Here is a 19838-nt window from a genome sequence, read left to right on the forward strand (position 1 = left end):
TTATGGGCAGCTGTGTTTTGTGTAATTTTTAATAAACATTCTGATGGATGAGAAAAGGAGTTCTAAAGGAGAAAATACATTAAGAAATTCTTAATGTATTACATTATTAAATTGAATTATAGCATCACCAAACAAAATTTCATACGTGTATATTTTGATATCATTTTTGAGTGAGAAAGTTAGAAAAAATTGATAACGGCAAACATATTTGGCTTGCTTTCTGTGAAAGAAGACCTGAGCGCTCTAAAAAAATTATTATGTGTAGTATAATAATCTAAATCAGGGGTCGGCAGCCTTTTTGTCATGAAGTGCCATTTTCAAGTTAATCAGTGTGCCATGCATTCCTCGATGTGTCAAATTACACATTAACATATTTTACAAGTTCATTACAGCTTAATTGAAAGATTAACACATTTTACAGTTGAAACCTGATGCTAAAACATTACTCAATCAATTACAAACTTGCTTATTTGATTAGCCAGAAATAGCCCCATTAAGTTGCTTTAAATATTATATAATATAATTACATTTTTACAATGATGTTTGTTATAAAACAATATAAATATATTATATTATATAGCTTGTTGTGAGTGTTGAGACAGTTAAATAGTTTGTCTATGTAAAGCAACTCTCTATGGATGTCTTTGGGATGTATCTTGCTGTTTTTGAAACTCCTTCTCAGATTAAAACAATTCAGCTTTTTTTTTTTAAATGTCCAGCTTTTTCCATTCTGTTGCACTTGATCTAGTTTTTAAACACAAGAATGCATCATACAAGAACGGTCCTTTACTAATCATGTGTAAAATGTGTCAGCACATGTAGGCGTCTCCTGATTTTATCTGTGTCTGTAGACAATAGTCTCCAGTCGAGCAGACTGAATAACATGACACCTCTTGCTAACATACCCTCATACAGCTACATCATCACTTGCACTTTTTCTGGGATCTTACACTTGTGTTCTTTGTGACAGCTTATTATCTTAACCTTATCGCAATGATAGTGTGTCCGTTACCTCTTTAGCATCATGTGTGTGATCCAATCTCAGTGAGTAGAGAACATCCTTCCCTCCCAGGAAAAGCCTGTCATGATATTCATCCAAAAACACAGCTGACAAGCGCAGATCGCCATGGAAACCACTGAAAACCGAGGTGCGGTTTGTGGCCAACAGGTCTGTAGGAAAGGGAGAAAGAGATATGAATTATGAATGACAATGAACACTACATTTCAACTGAAAAATGACAATAAATCTGTCTCTCCTGGTTAAAGTAGACTGACTTTATGAGGAGAGAATGGTGATGGAGTGCAGAAAGACACCACTCATCTTAAATCCAGAAAAGCAGGAGAAGCACTTGGAGTTTGTGGAATGTGAATGATGAGAGTTCTCTGAGAACTGTTTCTCTTGTTGTCAATTAAATGTAATTGTGCTTTATTGGCATGACTATTTTGTTCAAAGCTACAAGCCAAAATATTTCAGGTCGCAAGATTACGTCAGTACTTTTTGTAGCAAAGACATTTTTTACCAAACTTGGCAAGTGACTTCCTGAAGAGACTGTGCTTTCTGTTGAACATTACAAACAAGCTGATAAACTTCTACAAAGTAATTTGGCCACATTAAAAGCAAAAATGTTGTATCGACAAACAAAGGCAAACAATCAAATTGTCATGGGCGAAATGCAGTCATTTCAACAGGAATCCACACAATTGGGAATTTCGTGTTAGGGCAAAAGATTTCCCCATGCAGATTCAAGTTGGTCATGTGAATTTGCTATGTTTACTAACAGAAACTGTGTGTACTTAAGCCTCTTAGAATCAAATTTGTCAACAAAAATGGTAAGGGATTTTGTTTCATGTCACAGTCTTGTATCAAATAGGTGTGTGTGTGTGTCTCTTTGTGTGTGTGTGTGTGTGTTTGTGTATAATGACACAGTGTGGTTTGTGTATAATGACATGGGTATGACATAGGTATTACAAAAAGAGGGTGAAATATGAGGACGTTCCCCATGTCCTCACTTTTCAAAATGCCTATAAATCATACAGAACAAGGTTTTTTTCACAGAAAGTAAACTGCACAGTCTCTGAGGGGTAGGTTTAGGGGCAGGGGCAGTGTAAGGGGATAGAAAATACAGTTTGTACGGTATAAAAACCATTACGCCTATGTGTGTGTGTGTGTGTGTGTGTGTGTGTGTGTGTGTCAACCTAATTGAGGACATACCGTAGACTTCTGTTTTTATAGAAAGCGAATTATAATAACTTCAGATTAACCCAAACTCTGAAAGAAAACTTTTAGAATTTAATAAAAATGTTTTCCTTTTTTTAAATTGATTTCCCAGATGAGAATATCTCCCAAATGCCACCGGTGGGTGGTTTTGTCATATTTAGCTAATTTTAAACGTATAAGTACTGCGCACGCACGCACGCACACATGTTGGGTTAACATGTTTTATGAGGACTTTCCATAATCATAATGATTTTTAAACTGTGTATGTTCCATACCATAACCTTAAACCTACCCATCACAGAAAACTACATTTTCATAAAAACTTATTTTTCATAATTTAGTATGATTTATAAGCTGTTTTCCTCATGGGGACCAAAAAATATTGGCATCTTTGTACCTGAACCACACACACACACATTCTCTAGCTATCTTTCTCATCCTGAAGTACAGCTCTACACACCCTCCACATTCCCTCATATAATGTGCGGTTGGACAGAAAAGAGGAGTGGAGAAAGAGCAGCTGAAGGAGGAATAAAGCCTCGTTGAGAGGGTGGCACGCGTCTAAAGCCGCTAATGGGGCGCCGCTGAATAGAGCACAAACAGAAGCCAAACAATAAAGCCAAATGTTAAACCACGATTATAAAAACACATACACATGCAAAAACAACAACCACAATACTCCTTCATATAAATCAATTAAAACTCGCTCTCGGCCATTTAAGGAGTTTACCAAAAGACTTTTAGGCTTTAACAATCACTGGCAAAGACGTCAAAATATATTCAAACACAAACACACAGTTCTGGGATTTTACATTGTGTGAGGTATTTTGATATAAACCTCAAATAAACTCACAAGCTGAACAAAGGAGAAAGAGTTTTGTTCTTTTTTTATTGGAGTGATCTTGCGTGCAAGTTTCACAATGATATATAAAAGCGTTTAAGGGTTTGGTTTCCAGAACACAGAGTCCAAACAGTGAAATACTGACGCAGACACTCTCTTCCCTACATACTGTACCAAAGAGCACATATACAGTCACAGATCACTGGTTATTTGTCATTTCACAGGCGTTTCATCCAGCGGGTGCATACAGGAACAGTAATTGCAGCGAGCCCCTGAGGTAACCTGCGGTTTAGTGCTCTACTCAAGAGTACAATGGCGGCAGATGATCTCAATAAGTCATGAATCAACCCTGTGTTCCCCATAAACACACATGTGAAGACAATTAAATTTAACAGAGACACATAAATCTAAAGAAATTTAGAGTCTTTTCCCTTTCTCTCTAACAATATAGGCCCTGTTTACACCAGGTATTAAGACGTGTTTTGGTCAATCAATCGGATCACAAGTAGACATTCCTGTTCACACTTGATGTTTTATTCTGTCTCTTTTGTCCAAGTTTGACCACTTCTGTCCTGATTTCTTCGAGGGGAGGGTTTATGGGTGGCTAAATGTGGCCTTTTCAGATCTTGTATGAGCTAATCTAATGTATGAAATGAACTCACGCAATTTACATATGAATGCGAAAGGAGACAAAAGAAAAACACGTGGAGAGCAGCAGCTTCAGTTTCTGCTCTAACAGCCGCAAGACCACATGTTTGTTTACATTTTTTATAAACTAAGAATACATTTTATTACGAAATTTTTGGTGAATTGTGTTCTTAAAATTGTTCGCACATTTCTCGCACAAATTTTTGCGTACGTATGCTTAGTAAATGAGACCCACTGTGTTTAGTACGTTTTTCATCTACAAACCAAACTTAGGTCTTCAGCCGACAAAGTTTAAATCCCATCTGGCTAGCGCGCTTCCCATTATGTTTACACATTAGGTCAGTAGTCAGAGAGCTGGGGCTGTTTGAATGCATTCAACCACATCAGCGTTTACACTATGAAAGCAATCCAGTCAAATGCGTTTTCAATTTGCTCTCAAAGTGGTCAGAAGTGGAAATGCTCAAAATGTTTAGACACGTTTATATAAACCATAGACCGTAAACAATTATGGACGACGCGACTTCATTCTCTTCTGCCGAAGTAATTGAAGCCTCAGGAGGTCCGAATATGGCACTGACATCTAGTGATCTTGGGACCGAAATCTGCGCGTTAGAGAGCAGGAAGTAGAGGCGCGATATCAAAAGCCCGCCCACACTCTCGCAGATGCTGAACAATTCATTATTTCGGTGTGTGAAATAAACAGTTATGGAAATGTAGAGATTAAAGCTAAAGCTCCAATCTCCTCCCAAAATTCCAGAAAAAAGTCTGTTAGTGCCTCAGTGACAACTTCACTCAGAGAAGCCGTCAATCTCAGCTGTCAATCATGACGTCACACCCCCCGTTTTTATAGCATCAAATAAGTCACTAAAACTAAACTTATTTAAAAAACTAACACTTGAAATTAAATCACCGTGATAAAAACTGCCTACAATGACAGAAACTAACTTTGGGGAAAAATTATTTGATTGTTTAGTTTGTCTCGCGTCCATTAGAAAACAAGGATGGGGCGGGGGTTATGACCTACTGGGACCAACCACCTGGGGGCGATCGAGGTGCGGAGGCTTCAGTTTCTGAGAGGAGTGGTACAGGCTTGGGGTGCGTCTCAATCAGCTCCCTAGTTCAGTAGTCCGGGCACTGATCAGGACATAAGTCAATGGGCTGACTCCCTAATCAGTGCCCAGACTACTGAACTAGGGAGCTGATTGAGATGCACCCTTGGTTAATACCTGTATTTTACGTCATCCACTTGTGATTGGACTGCTGAAATTGCTTCTTAATACCAGGTGTAAACAGGGCTTTAGTAGAGATGGGAATCATTTATTATTCTGAGGAAGAAAATGTGCAGCCTTTTTAGCAAGGGAATAAAGGCCATCTATTTATTATTACTAATTTAATTACCAATTACTAACCACAACAATATATTTAAATAAAATCCATTTATTTATTTTTATAAGCTACTACTGACAATTCTGTTCTACTATTAACACTGCTACTGAATCTATAGCACATTTAAACATTTAGATTGTTTAATACTTTGCACCTATATAAGAGACATTATTTAATTGCGGTTCCTCTAATTAAGTGAAAAAAATCAGTTGCAATCATTTTAAAAAATATTTTTCTTGTGATTTCGGGCCACGGGAGTTCCTGGACATGGTCAATGACGGGATACACTTCACCTCAAATAAAGCTCAGAAGCGGCATTAGAAAGTGTAATGCCTGGGCTCTCTGCCGTAGATGTCTAAATACTCTTTTCTGTTAAAATAACAGTTCACAATCACCAATTTAAAGGCATCAAACATGACAAAATTACGACACTACGCAGAGGTTTGATTTGGCAAGAACTCCCTCTCTAACACACACACACACACACACGCACACACACACACACACACACACACACACACACACACACACACACACACACACACACACACACACACACAGTTGTGGTCATCCTCCAGTGTGACAGTAAGAGGCTGTAAGAATGCCAAATGTGTAACACTTTGGAACAGAACTAAAAATGTAGTGTTGGTGTCAGAACACATGACGTAGTTAAAAGCAATGGCTCAGGGTTTTTCTGGTTAGAGCAGGCCAGTTATAGGAGGTTGTAACGTCACCATCTGCTGACAAATCATATTTCTCCACCAAGATGAATGGGAATGCTAATGCATGCTTTCTCCAGGTATTATAGGGTTCATACACAGACACATTTGATAAAGATATAGGCCTTTTCAACTGATTCATGTTTTTTCTTCAAACCCTATGATCTCTAAATCATTTAGCTTATAATCACATCTGCGTTTGTGTGATCAATGAGAAAAAGAGGAGGATGAAGAGTTGCGAAAGGCTAAATAAATGCAAACCAGAGTTTGCAGGGTGTGTTGGAATTGCAGTGACACATAGATACAGCACAGAAAATGTATTCTTTTCCTCTTAAACTTTTTCTTACATCAGTAGGCTTTCTACACAGTGGCACGCCACCAACTTTTTAAACAAACCATTAATAACACACACATGCTTGTTGGCATCTTGCCTGCCTTTTAGATTTTTGCTTACTGGTAATGAAGCGAATGGAAAAGGATGGAAGGAGAGGTCTTGTGTTCGAGCCGACTGGGCCGTTTGCCTTAAGGATTGCATTTATTCTCATTTTTGTCTAAAGGGTCGTGTGTCTGTATGTGATTAAGAGACAGAGAAAGAGAAAGAGAAAAAGATAGAAAGTGAGAAAGGATATATAAATATGTAATAGATGAATACATAACCCTCAGGAGGAAACATGTCTGCATAAAAAGTTAATCATGTTCTCTGCTTTAGTGTAGACAGATACGTTAATATATAACTTGTATGTACTTTATCATGTGTGTGTGTGTGTGTGTGTGTGTGTGTGTGTGTGTGTGTGTGTGTGTGTGTGTGTGTGTGTGTGTGTGTGTGTGTGTGTGTGTGTGTGTGTGTGTGTGTGTGTGTGTGTGTGTGTGTGTGTGTGTGTGTGTGTGTGTGTGTGTGTGTGTGTGTGTGTGTGTGTGTGTGTGTGTGTGTGAGAGATCAGTATCAGGTTGATCTTTTGGGGGTTTTGGGCTGATTCTGTCAGCAGTTGCGTAGTGGAACTAATTGATTACTGGCTGGTGCAGCGAGCAGCAGGGGAGAGCGTTCACAGAGTTGAGCATCGACAGAAAGATCTCTTGGTGTCTTCCCCAGGCACTGAGAATACACAATGTTAAGAACTGCACTCTCTCTCACACACACACTCACATACTCGCGTGCACACACACACACACACACACACACACACACGCACACACACAAAGCACTGTCCTTCTCAGATAACAAATCTAATATAGAGTATGTCAACATTTCACAGCAGGTTAAGACTTAAACAATCTAAGACATCTCAAATTCACTGAATTCATTATCATGCACAAAACACACTTACACCACTCTGTTTTACACTATATGCACTACTGTTTAAAAGGGGGATGGTAAGGGTTGTAAAAAAACAAATGAAGAAGTCTCATATATATATATATATGCAGTGCGTGCATTATTATTATGCAAGTTGATATTCTGATCACAAGGCTGGAAGTGAAAAACACCCTATATTCAGGTGTGTATAATTGTTAACCAGGTTTTCTTTTACAGGTAAAATGGGCCTTTTACAGGCTTGACCAGTGGACAGCAAAATGCTCATTGGTTCAGCAAGGCCATACTAAAACAGTCCAAGAAGAAAAGACATGTTAAGTGCAGGAGGTAAGGTGAAGAATTAGGTGTGGAACCTTTTAGTCTCCAGTGCCACCATTTTCCAGAACTGCAACCAACCTGGAGTCTCCAGAAGTATAAGGTATCAAGCCTCGTTTGGCCAGAGGAGAACTGGCACCCCGACTGAGCCTAGTTTCTCTCAAGGTTTTTTTCTCCATTATGTCACCTGATGGAGTTTTGGTTCCTTGCCACAGTTGCCCCTGTTGCCTTTGGCTTTTGGCTTGCTCAGTTGGGGACACTAAATATTTAACTATTACATTCTATTAAATTCTGTTGCATTATTTTCCAGTTACCATTGTGAAGCTGCTTTGAAACAATCTGCATTGTAAAAAGCGCTATATAAATAAAGTTGACTTGACTTGACTTGACTCAGAGACTAAGGTAACGAATCCTAAAATATCACCCACACTTAATAGGAATCACATACTGGAGTGTTGTGAAATACATGAAGATACATTTTTTTATAGGCTTTATAGACAGATAGGTTTGAAGTGACTCTTGAAGGACCAGCATGACTTGCTCTCGTACCACTGTTTGAAGAATTTATCTTCCAGAATCTGGCAGTATAGGTTTTGTGAGTAGATTTTAAGTCCATCGTCTACCCTCAAAGGTCTGTCTTGCTCATTGTTAGTAGCAGCTCACATCACGACTCCCTTGCCACCGCTGCTGTTGTCTGACTTGAACTGGTGCTGGTCCGTCTATAAAGCCTTCAGACAGAGGTTGTCTATAAATCTTCATGTATTTCAAAACGCTTCAGCTTGTGATTCTTATTAAGTGTGGGTCATATTTCAGGATTCTTTACCTTAGTCTCTGAGGACCTGATACCTTATACTTCTGGAGACTTCAGGTTGGTTGCTGTTCTGGAAAATGGTGGCACTGGAGACTAAAGGGTTCCTGATGGTTTCACACCTAATTATTCACCCTAATTCCTTTTTTTTTTTTTTGCAGTGTATTTTCTTCTTGGCCTGTTTTTGTATGACCCTGCTGAACCAATGAGTGTTTTGCTGTCCACTGGTCATGAGCATTTAATAATTTTTGACTTTTCAGTGCAAGTTAAATCTCTTTTTTTGGTCCATTTTACTTGTAAAAGAGAACTTGGTTAATAATTATGCACACCTAAATATAAGGCGCTTTTCACTTTCAGAGTTGAAAATCACTTATATCACTTATAAGTGATTAAATAAAAAATCTATAGTAGTTATTAAGATTAATGTGCTTGTAAAAATATGATCCGTATGTCAACTTGCACTGTATATGCATACATGTAAAAAGTAATATATAACTATTATTACAATTAAAATAACTGTTTTAATATTTGAATATAATTAATTCCTGTGATGGCAAAGCTGAATTTTCCGCATTATTACTCAAGTCTTCAGTGTCACATGACCATTTATAAATCATTCTAATATGCTGATTTTATGCACAATAAATATTTCTTATTAGTATCAATTTTGAAGACAGTTGTGCTGCTAAATATTTTTTGTGGAAACCATGATACATTTTTTCAGGGTTCTTTGATGAATAGAAAGTTTAATTTGAAATAATCTTTAATAACATAATAAATGTCTTTAATGTCATTTAAAGCATCCTTGATGAATAAAAGTTACTTTTGGGAAAAAAAATCTTGTCAACGGTGTATATATATAGTATATTCTTTTTTATTTTATTTTTTAAATAGATGAGTTATACCAGATGGTGGGGGGGAAAGGTAAAAACTACCCAGCATAGGAACTCCCTCAATACTCAACAGCTCATGAAGTTGGAGTGTGCAGATAAGGAATCTAGACAAAGGATGACAGGCTTTCTTTAAAATTAGGTCTTATCTTATTTCCCAAACTTCTTTTTGTGTTATTAAATAGTTTTGATGACTTCACTATAATAATAAAATGTAGAGAAAAAAGTGTGAGTACATGTGTCCGAACATTTGACTGGTAGCATATGCATGGTCATATACGTAATTCTCTATAGTATCATAGTATCTGCTGTTTCCTCTAATTCCCTCGCTCCATCTCTGCCTGTCTGTCTTCATTTGTCACACACACTCACGTTACTGCAGGGCAAATCCAGCTACACTAGCTCTTACTGGTAAACTCATAAAAGCCCCTCATCCCCCTCGAACCCACTTTTTCTAGCTTATTTTCTCAGCGTTCCTTTTGTCAATCTCATTCTTTGAGTCCCTCTGTCTTCTCCTGCTCCCTGGCCTCTCTTGATCCCCTCTCTCCCCAAAGCAAGAATCAGAACGTGAGGGTTTAGATAAACCCCTCTGGACAGCAGCCATGAGAGTCACTGCCTTCCCCTCTGTACACACACGCACACAATGAGACTCCAGCAGCTAGACAAAACACCTTTTTATGGTTACAAACACAGACTCCACGACTCGTTTACACATTTAGCCAGAAGGAATGAAAGAAAGATTCTTTCTCACACAGTCTATATGACAGTGGGTAAAATTAATTCGGTCCACACCATTCCTCCTTGTATTTACCTCCATTTATTCTTTACTTTATCTGACACCTTTCTTCTTTGCCCTTTATTACCCTGATCCCTTTTAGCAGCCATGTTTCCATATGTTAGTGTGCGTGCATTTAGTGTGTGTACAGAGGGCAGCTGTATTTGTGCAGTGTGCTTGAGACCATTACAGCTGCAATTAAGTGTGCATGCGTTCGTGTGACGGCTCCCAGGACAGTCATCAGCTCAGGGGTTAAAAAAATCAAATCATAGTTTAAGTGACCAGCAGCTGTTGTGGTCGTTATCAGTGCGTGTGATCACGTCCAGGGCTTGTGACCTAATTGCGGTAAGCTGTGAACTCCCCTCAACGCAGGAGGAAACCGCCACAATGCTGCATTGTTCTGCCACATTACACCGCAAACTCTTGACTGACTCCATAAGGATGGATGGAATGTATGTTTTCATTAAAATTCCACCTGCATCCATTTTACACAGCACAAACACTGTATACTTGTCTCCTGTGTGTGTATGCATACTGTACCTGTGTGTGAACTCCACATGCATTTGCGCTAAACCTTCAGCACGAAATTAATTTCCTCAATAGGTTTCAGTTTTGCGCACCTATTTTTTCCTACTTCACACACCTTCACACACTTGGACCTGCACACAATCTGTGTATCAGTACAGTTACATGCACTTTAAACGTTTGATTTCAGTTAGGACTAAAACTGTAATTCGTCTTTTAAAATGTAATTTACAATAAATGCTTTAGTCAGACTGAAATTGTATCGTTTTATGACGATACAACTGGCCTCAGGGTTGAGATCTTGCTTTGAAAGAAGGGTGTTTATGACGCTTCAAATATTAAATTGCACATTGTGAAGATTGCAGATCAACTACTCAAAAACTGTACGTGCTAACATGCTGTGAGATAATTTTTTCTCTGGTATGGCAGAAAATATATTACCTGACAGATTCTACTGAATTAGGTCCTGAGATATCTGTAAACAGGAAAAAAGTCACTTTGTTCTGCCAACCAAAAGACTTTGCCACTCAATTATTGTGCACATTCATAGAGCAGCCCATATATGAGAGCATCTGAGATGTGGAACGTTCAAGCTAAATGCTTCATAAGCAGCTGTTATAAGCAGTTGTTAGTTTGTGGTGTGAGAATGGATATTTTGCCTCATGCTGCTGCTTTCCTGATTCGTCTCCGATTACAATATTCTCAATGGCACAACTGTATCTTTGTAATCGGGCTTTTGGTAAGAGGAAGCATGTCTAATTCAGTCGCTTGTCTGGCAGTTTCAGTTCAGACATCACTCAAAGCACCTTTAATATTTAGAGCAATTCCTAATCTCGAACCGCAATCTCATGGGAGAGTTTCACAACATCCATCTTACAGACATGAAACTCTGTGGCCTGCTCTCTGTGGCAAACAAACGGTTCCAGGGAGCTGGGAATATTTAGGGAGTGAGAGAATGTGAACGAAACCAAAGAATCATCAAACATTCTGTTAGTGACAGATTCTTTAGCCAGACCCCACAAACCCTCCACAAGCATCTGGGCAACGCTACAAAAATAAACTCATTAATTCATTCATGTAAACTAAAACAAACACAGATCCGCCCACCTCTGCGTCTCTGTGTATGTTCAACCATAAAAAAAGTAAAGTGTGCCAGTGTGCGTATATGAATGCAAGCGGGTGTGAAAGTAAGCGAGGGAGGAAAGACAGTCTCCTCAGAACACACAACTGACCCATCGAAGGACCCCAGAGATCCGCACACACACACACTTAATGCCCAGCTGCTGGCATATGCAGGCCATCCCTCATTTCCCATTCAAAACATAACATGCTCCCTCCAGACCAATCCATACAGCTTTGACAGCTTGATGAGTGTGTGCATGCTTTAGCCTTTTTGGTTGGCAGAATGATCAACAGGCATTCTGAGACCCGTCAGTTTTGAAAATCTAAATATATGTAGTCCAACTGAATGTATCTCTAGGCTGATCATTATCAAGGTTAATAGCACGTCCGTGGAGCAGAACACAGGCCGATTACATGCAATCAGAGCTCCACGCAGGGACTGGGCGCGCATTAGATGACCGCATTAAACTCTGCACAGATGCGCTCTAGTCACGCACTCACACCGCTGGAGGGAAACTGGACACTCAACTCAGCTTATAATCATTAATGAAAAGAAAAAAAAACTTTTGAGGCACTGATAAACACTTAATACAAACTACTGCTTCACATTCCTGTCGCCACCATAAACCTTGTTCCTTGTACCCTCCAGGTAAAGAGTTAAGCTAAGTTTCTCTTAAAGGCATAGTTCATCCAAAAATAAAATTCAATAGCCTATAGGCCTACTGACTGAAGACTGAAGCTGTAGCTGTAGCCTACCAACATGTAAAGGTGTGATGATTTTGCGGGCAAAAATATAAATTGTTTATTGTCAATATAATGTAGCGATGTAAGAAGCATATCTATCACAGAAATCACTTTACAACCACTTTTTACGCGAAATTCACGATCGAGAGAATATTGAAATGACTGGATTTCGCACGCGAACACTTGCCGAACAACTGACCGCAACTTAAGTTGTGTTCCTTGGAAGAAATAAGTCATAAGAAATGAGAGTAGCCTAAATGATGACAGAATTTTCATTTTTGTATAAACTAGCCTACTCCTTTAATAATAATTCCAAAGCTGCAGCGTCTAATCTAACAACCGAGTTAAAACAACTCAAACTCCCTCAGGCCACTGCAACATTCTCCTTGCACTCTATAAATCCAGTAATAGAGAGGCAAAGTGCTGTAAAAAAAAAGCGCTAACTGTCTCGGAGAGTCTGACCGCGGGGAGGTGAGCGCGCGCCAGGAGAGCTGGAGGCATGAGGATCCCGGAGTTTTGGATAACAGCTGAAACAGTAGCCCGGGGTCCTGACGTAGCTTTTTCCCACAGTTTAAAAAGAGACCAGCCACAACATCTCTAGAGAAGCTCAATGCCATGCAAAGACGGAAACGGCGCTGTAAACGAGTTGAACAGGGCGCTCAGATTTGAATCTGATAAGGGCACAGAGGGACTGTGCGTAAAGCTTAAAAATACTCAACCTGCAAAGCAGGATGTGTGGAAAGCAATACAAATGCGAAAAGCGACAAGGGAAACAGCTTAATGGAAACATTGTTCTGTGAAGTCTCTTCATACACTGTAAAAAAAAAAAAAGGCAATCCTACTTTTTCACTTTTCTTCGCCCACTTTGAATTATACTAAAGATGAAAACAGAATTGAAACACACAAACAAACAAGTAGGGAAAAAAATTGTGACAAAATAAAAAAAAGTTAAATTGATGTAGGCCTAAGCAACTATTGTTGAAATTTTAGTGTTACACATTATTTCCAATAATTATCTTATGCTCTATTGAAATGAATATTTATAGGCTACCAGTTATTTTCTACATAGCAACTCGTGTGAGCATTCTCTATGCACGTCTATGATTTGTGCTCTGCTGGAGCTGTTACATGACTATTTGAGTAGCCTAATCAAAGCTTTTACAATTTCACTGTGTTCTCTCTCTCATCCTGATAGCCAACAAAAGTGCCATTCCATACTGTCACCACTCGCACCTGTAGACTAATTCCCACACAAAAGATGAACCGAGGGATGGCCACATTAACACTCAAACTGTGAGAAAATAAACAATAATTAATCTACTTAAAGCATTGCACCGTGTTCTCTCCTCAAAGTAGCCGTGTAAATCTTAACCAGGTCATTTTACATCGGTTCATTAGATCTTTGGCTTTGTGTTGCATCTTTAAAGATGACTAAAAAAAATAATTAAAAGTTAAACGCATTCAAATAAATGTGATGTGAGTAATTTACCTTTGTATGACAGGCGAAGACGCGGCACATTCAGTTTAGTGCTGGTACCGACAGACAGGACCACCGCCACTATAACCAGAACTGGTAATTCCATGTTGAATGGACCACTTTCAATAAACATTTCTTTATGTTTTACTCTAACTGTAATAAAGACGCAGGGCTAGCTGTTTCCCCTTATACACTTTTGAACGAAAACCAGTCACAAAAGATGTTGGACATCCACAGCTGGACCCGAGTGGTGAGATCAGGTCTCAGGATAAGCTCGAGCCGTTCGCATATGCCCCTGTGCGCTATTTTCCCACACAGCTCCAGCTCAAGTGCGCAAGTCTCTCTCTCTCTCTCTCTCTCTCGCCCTCTCATGTAGAGGTCCGTTCGTTCAGCCCTGAGAAACACCCTCCCCGCCCTCTCAGCGTCTCGAGAGCGAAACGGGCCATCGGTAGGCTACTCTCCTGTCACTCGCGTTCAGTTCCTATTGCACCGTGGTATCATCAAGGATGGGAGGGAGGTAATGGTTCTCAGAAATATTTTTAGTTTTACATAAGCATATTCTTCAAAAACGATTCCAAACGTTTCAGTACAGTTAGTTAGAGCGTTAAACTGATTCTCGCGTTCGCGTGAGGAGGTTCCCATGGAAACAGCAGGCGGCACGAGCGCTTCTCTTTCGGCTGCACAACTCGAGGCAAACTTCAAAAAGATTAAACCCTTGAAAATAAGGACAAAATATCTTTAGTATTATATCTGTAGAGGAATGCCACTGGGAGGAACACAAAACACTGACTTGGAAAATGATGTAGACTACACTGAGAGATTATTTCCATTCATAAATCACACTAGCTTAAAATGTGTAAAGCTTAAAGGGATAGTTCACCCAAAAAGGAAAATTCTGTCATTTATTCACCTTCATGTCGTTCCAAACCCATGAGACTCTTCGAAACCCATAAAATCTGAGAAAGACAAATAAAGAAATCTTAAAGACAAATCTTAAAAGATTAAAAAAAGGTTATAAGGATGTTGTAAAATGAATCCATAAACCAAGCATTTTTTTGTGAAGAGATATGATTGCTTTATATGATGAACAGATTTAATTTAGGCTTTTATTTTAAACGACTGACACACATCAAATCAAATTTGGTAAACACAGAAGCTTGTGCATGTCATGTGTTACACTAAAACAAACCTCATTGGTTCTTGCACATAACATGTTTACCCAATGTGCCCTATATGTGTCAATCCTAAATTAATTATATATAGTGATTGCATCTCTTCACAAGATTTCGACCACTTGATTCATGGATGTGTTTTACGATGCCTTTATGACCTTTTTGGATCTCTTACGATTTGGTTACCTGGACTTTTAATGGAGGGACAGAAACCTCTTAGGTTTCAGTAAAAATATCTTAATTAGTGTTTTGAAAATTAACCAAAGTCTTATATAGGTTTGGAACAATATGAGGGTGAGTAAATGATGACAGAAGTTTTTGGGTGAACTATTCTTTTATGAAAAGTCTGGATGGACTATGATCATTAATCACCATACTTTGATGTGCTATGACATAAACCATAAAATAGTTAGCTTGGATATTAGCATGAACTGACAAACCAGCGCTAAAAAAAAATGATACATGGATTTTACTTAATTTTTTTATGTCAACAGGTTCCACGTAATTGGGTTATGTTGTATTTAATTAAAATTGTTTATTTCAGTAAACGTAATTTTTTTACATAAGGTTAATTCAATGCCGTTTAGTTAAATCAGGTTAACATTCTTAATTTTGTCCAAAACTATTCAATTTAATGATTCTAAAATGAATATAAAAAACAAACCAACATTTTATTTTGTGAAATACTATTTTTACAACATTTACAAAACCTTTTACAAGGTCTTATTGGCTAGCCAGAAGATGGTTTTGTTACATCCATGGCATGCCCAAAGTAGTTGTTTTTTATTATTAAAACAACTTCAATTGTTATTAGCAGGTCCTCACCCAGCAAGCGCATGCTCTACACTTCACCACAATGGTAACCAACATAACAAAAACTTTTAAATACCAACATAACAAAACATAAGGCATTAAAAAGTCTCTCCATTTTGTCATCTTGCTAAAAATGCATCAACTTTATTTAAACATTTACTCTCCGAATTCAGCCCCTTTGCAAAGCATGATGGGAAGTGAAAGTCTTGTTTGATTGGGTTACTTGATTGAAACATGTTATTTCAAAATGAAAACATTAAGTTATGTCAAAGAGTAACGGTTTTAAGTCAGTTTAACATGAATCAATTACATTTGTACCAGAAACCTGATATAATTGTGTTAAATCAAGATAAATTGCTTAAATAAAGTGAACAGCATCATAAAATTATTTTTTGAGTGAGTTAACATGTTCCAAAACCATTTTAAAATGATTTCTCTCTTTTTTCACTTGCCATATAAATGGCTTTTATTATTTAAACTTCAGGAAACCATGTAGTAAAAACATATAATCACTGTCCCACTTTTGCTGGTGATCTGATACACCTGGAAAGGAAAAGTCAAATGCAGTGCCTAATCGCTTAAAAGTCTCGCATTATCGCATAAAAATTACATAACATTTCATTTCAATATTTACATTCAGGTGAATTGTGGCATCATAAATATTTCAAAGCTGTAAAGTATTTCTTTCTAGTATGTTAAACGTTTTCACAGTGAACGAAAAAGTTATTTCAACTTTCTCGCAACCACAAATTCATTTGTCTATGCACTCAGACTGTCCACTAGTGTTTGGACGTTTTGTTTGCAGAATCCAACTCTGATTATTTTGACTCCAGAATATATAACCTAAGGCCACATTCCATCTCTCCCTTGATCTGCCACTTGGCGCTATTGCTGCGGCTTGAGGATTTTAATTAACTCAAGGGTTGCATTGGGGAGGTGGTTTCAAAAAGTGTCTTTTGTAAAACATGTTTTTTGGGGGGAACGTTTAAACGCTGCGGGATCTTTTGATCAGGACAATCAAACGGCAAAAGTGCCGACGTCATTTGTGCATGATGTCAGCCTACCACTTCCAGAGCTGTTACTGTCATAGTAACGGGTGATTGGAAATGACCGGGGAAAGGGAGAGAGAGAGAAAGTATATTGTATAGGGGGAAACTTTGGACACTGTATGACTGTTTGCCAAGTGCAAACTGTCTGGAGTACTAGAACCACTTTTAACAGACTTTTAGTTTATTGTCTAGGACATTTCGTAGTTAAAGTCTGCAAGGAGTACTCAGTCATTCCATGTCCAAACACAGCAGCTCACGTCTAAATATACAGAAGGATTCAGGCAATGATTTAGACTGACAGCCAGTATGTTGGTGGGCTGAAACAAATTTAAGATGGTACGTGTGCGTTTATAGCTCCTCCAATTTTTTTTATTGTCATTATCTAGATGTTTTAGTAGTGTAGACAAGTAATGCATCTGCATGCAATTTTCTTTATCACTTACATTTTCTACACACAAACATTTATGTGTATAAATACTAGTGCTGCCAATCGATAAAAAAAAAAAAAAAAATCTTTAGTCACGATTAAAAACATTGGAGTTTTTAATATTTTTATATCGTCATTTCACAGTTACTCTCCAAGTTAATGTAGAAACAACTTAAAGACAGTATATTTTAAATATTTCTTGTAATGGTATTGTTTAATGAATGATGGCCAGTATCACTGATACTAATAGTTCTGATATCTTTATGAAATAGATTTAAAGGTCCCATGGCGTGGATTTTTATTATTATTTTATGTTTCCTGAGGTGTACTTATATTGTTATGGTATGAATTTTACATCACAAAATGTCATAATTTAGAAATAAAAGGCATTTTTCTATTCTGATATTAGCCCTCTGGCTTGAATGCTCTGTTTCAAGGGGCGTGTCTTCTGTGAGACAGTGAAAATACCCACTGTTGTGATGGGCTGACATCTTTGCATTTTAAATGAGTATTAGATTATGTGGCGGAGGGGGCGTGGTTTAGTGAGGTGTGCAGACTGCAAGGCAAGCACTGCCAGAGAGAGAGAGACGGACTCGTAGACCAGACGGAGAGCTCTGGAGAAAGAATGCTGAGAAAAGTTATATTGTACCGAGTTATTGAGAGTACACAATCCATTTTCTCCAAATTCTCTGGGCGGGCAAAGCAGAAGAAGGGGAGGTAACATTTCCCCGTATGATGACATACAGGGAAGATTCCAGATCGGCTCGTCTGAGCTCTCATTTTCTCAAAGGCAGAGCAGGACACCCACAACTCAGTTTACACTATGGGCTGTGCAATTAATCGAATTTCGATTTCGATTTCGATTTTGCCTCCCAACGATCACCAAAATAGTACAATCGAGAAAAAACGATTATTTTGCCTTGCGTTTTGAATGAAACGCGCATGCGCTCATCCGCCCCTCCCGAAGCCACAAACTTTCTCAGATCGGGAGTCTCGTGTGCATATCATCCGCTGGAATTTAAAAACTCGGCGCGAGTAAAGATGGCAGAAGGAGGGCAGTTACAGCAGCGTTTGGTGAGCAAAAAAGGCAAAACCAACTCCGTTGTCTGGGAACAGTTTGGCTTCGAGGAATCAGACGACGAGCAGAAACATGCTAAGATTTGCTACATGCATGGTAGTGGCTGCAACGCAAGGGAACATCACGAATTTGTTTAACCACTTGAAAATTAAACAGAGTGACCTATGACAATCTAATAAAGAAACAAAAACTGACGAGAGCAGGGGTGCCGTGTAAAAGTCCTTTTTCCCCTCATATTTTTCAAATAATTCTCTCTTTGTAAACTTTGTTCAATGCATGCGAGTGCTGCCGTATGTTTGAATATGACCAGTCGTTTTGACCGTCATCACCCGGGTTTAGTGCCAGAAGACGCGAATGAGAAGCCGCGCGCGCTGTGAGGAAATGTGTCTCTGTGCACTCATCCGAGAGCGCGCACACGTCTCACAGCACGCAAATACTGAGTTCTCTTTCAAGTCTTGCTCTTGAACGGACAAACTCACACAAAACGTATGTCAACATGTCCATCTTGATGAGTATCCTAGCAGACATAGTCTGTATATGCCTTAAGTGAACTTTATACAGTCGATAAAGACGACGCATATCCGATCCGGATTGAATAGCTTTTGTAAGTTTAATAGGATTCATCTTTAATTTATGCACTCAAATATGCAATGTTATTTTACATTTGAGACATTTCTGTACCTGAAAACTAAGGTTAGACGTACCTGAAAAGCATATCTAGCCGAACCATATTGTTGATCTTATTTATTTGTGATTATCATTTTTACATGAATACTTTTATACTTTTATTTGAATATATGTTATATTATTTATTTTAATAGTTCAAAAAGTACAACAAATGTTACAATTTCAATTGAATTGTTGAAAGGTGTATTTTTAATAAATACAACACATTCCCAAAGTCATGTGAAATAATCGTGTTACATAATCGTGATTTCAATATTGACCAAAATAATCGTGATTATGATTTTTTCCATAATCGAGCAGCCCTAGTTTACACCTATCGAAATTTCCAGCCACTTGGGGACCATATACAGGCTAGGGCTAGGGGAATTAATGTTAAAAAACCTCATAAAATGAAAATTTCATGCCATGGGACCTTTAAAAAAAATAATGATGGACATTCAACATTACAGTATAATTGAAAGCTATCAATTTCAACATTTATTAGGTTTTAAAAAAATAACTTTTTATTTTAGTTAACTTAAAACAATCTTCACATAAATCCATTATAACAAATGGCATAGGCCTATTTACATGTGGCTTTCTAACCTGTTAGACATAAAGAAATAAAGTTATCAAACTCCTTTCTTAAGTGCCGCACGACATGGATCTGACATACTGTCACGCGCATCTCATTTTCTCACCACTCTTTAAGTTAATTTAAGACGTTATTTAACTCATTTACTCATTTAACTGCTCTTATGAGTATACTCGACAAAATGGGCATTTTGGTATAATTCTGTGTGTTATTGTTTGTTCAAGCACGAAAGGGAACTTGAGTCAGGCGCGCTGTCTG

General features: G+C 38.2%; 1 protein-coding gene across 1 annotated transcript in view; it reads right to left on the reverse strand.

Annotated features, from left to right (window-relative positions):
• The window catches only part of sema3bl (sema domain, immunoglobulin domain (Ig), short basic domain, secreted, (semaphorin) 3bl), a 35199-nt gene extending 21169 nt beyond the window's left edge, over positions 1-14030 (reverse strand). The window contains 2 exon segments of the mRNA XM_079827216.1: positions 1013-1170; positions 13793-14030. Coding sequence (XP_079683342.1) covers positions 1013-1170; positions 13793-13913 — 279 coding nt within the window. The 5' untranslated portion in view covers positions 13914-14030.
• Positions 14031-19838: the final 5808 nt, after the last annotated feature.

This window comes from Gobio gobio (genome assembly GCF_949357685.1).
Source record: "Gobio gobio genome assembly, chromosome: 10".
NCBI classification, from domain to species: domain Eukaryota; kingdom Metazoa; phylum Chordata; class Actinopteri; order Cypriniformes; family Gobionidae; genus Gobio; species Gobio gobio.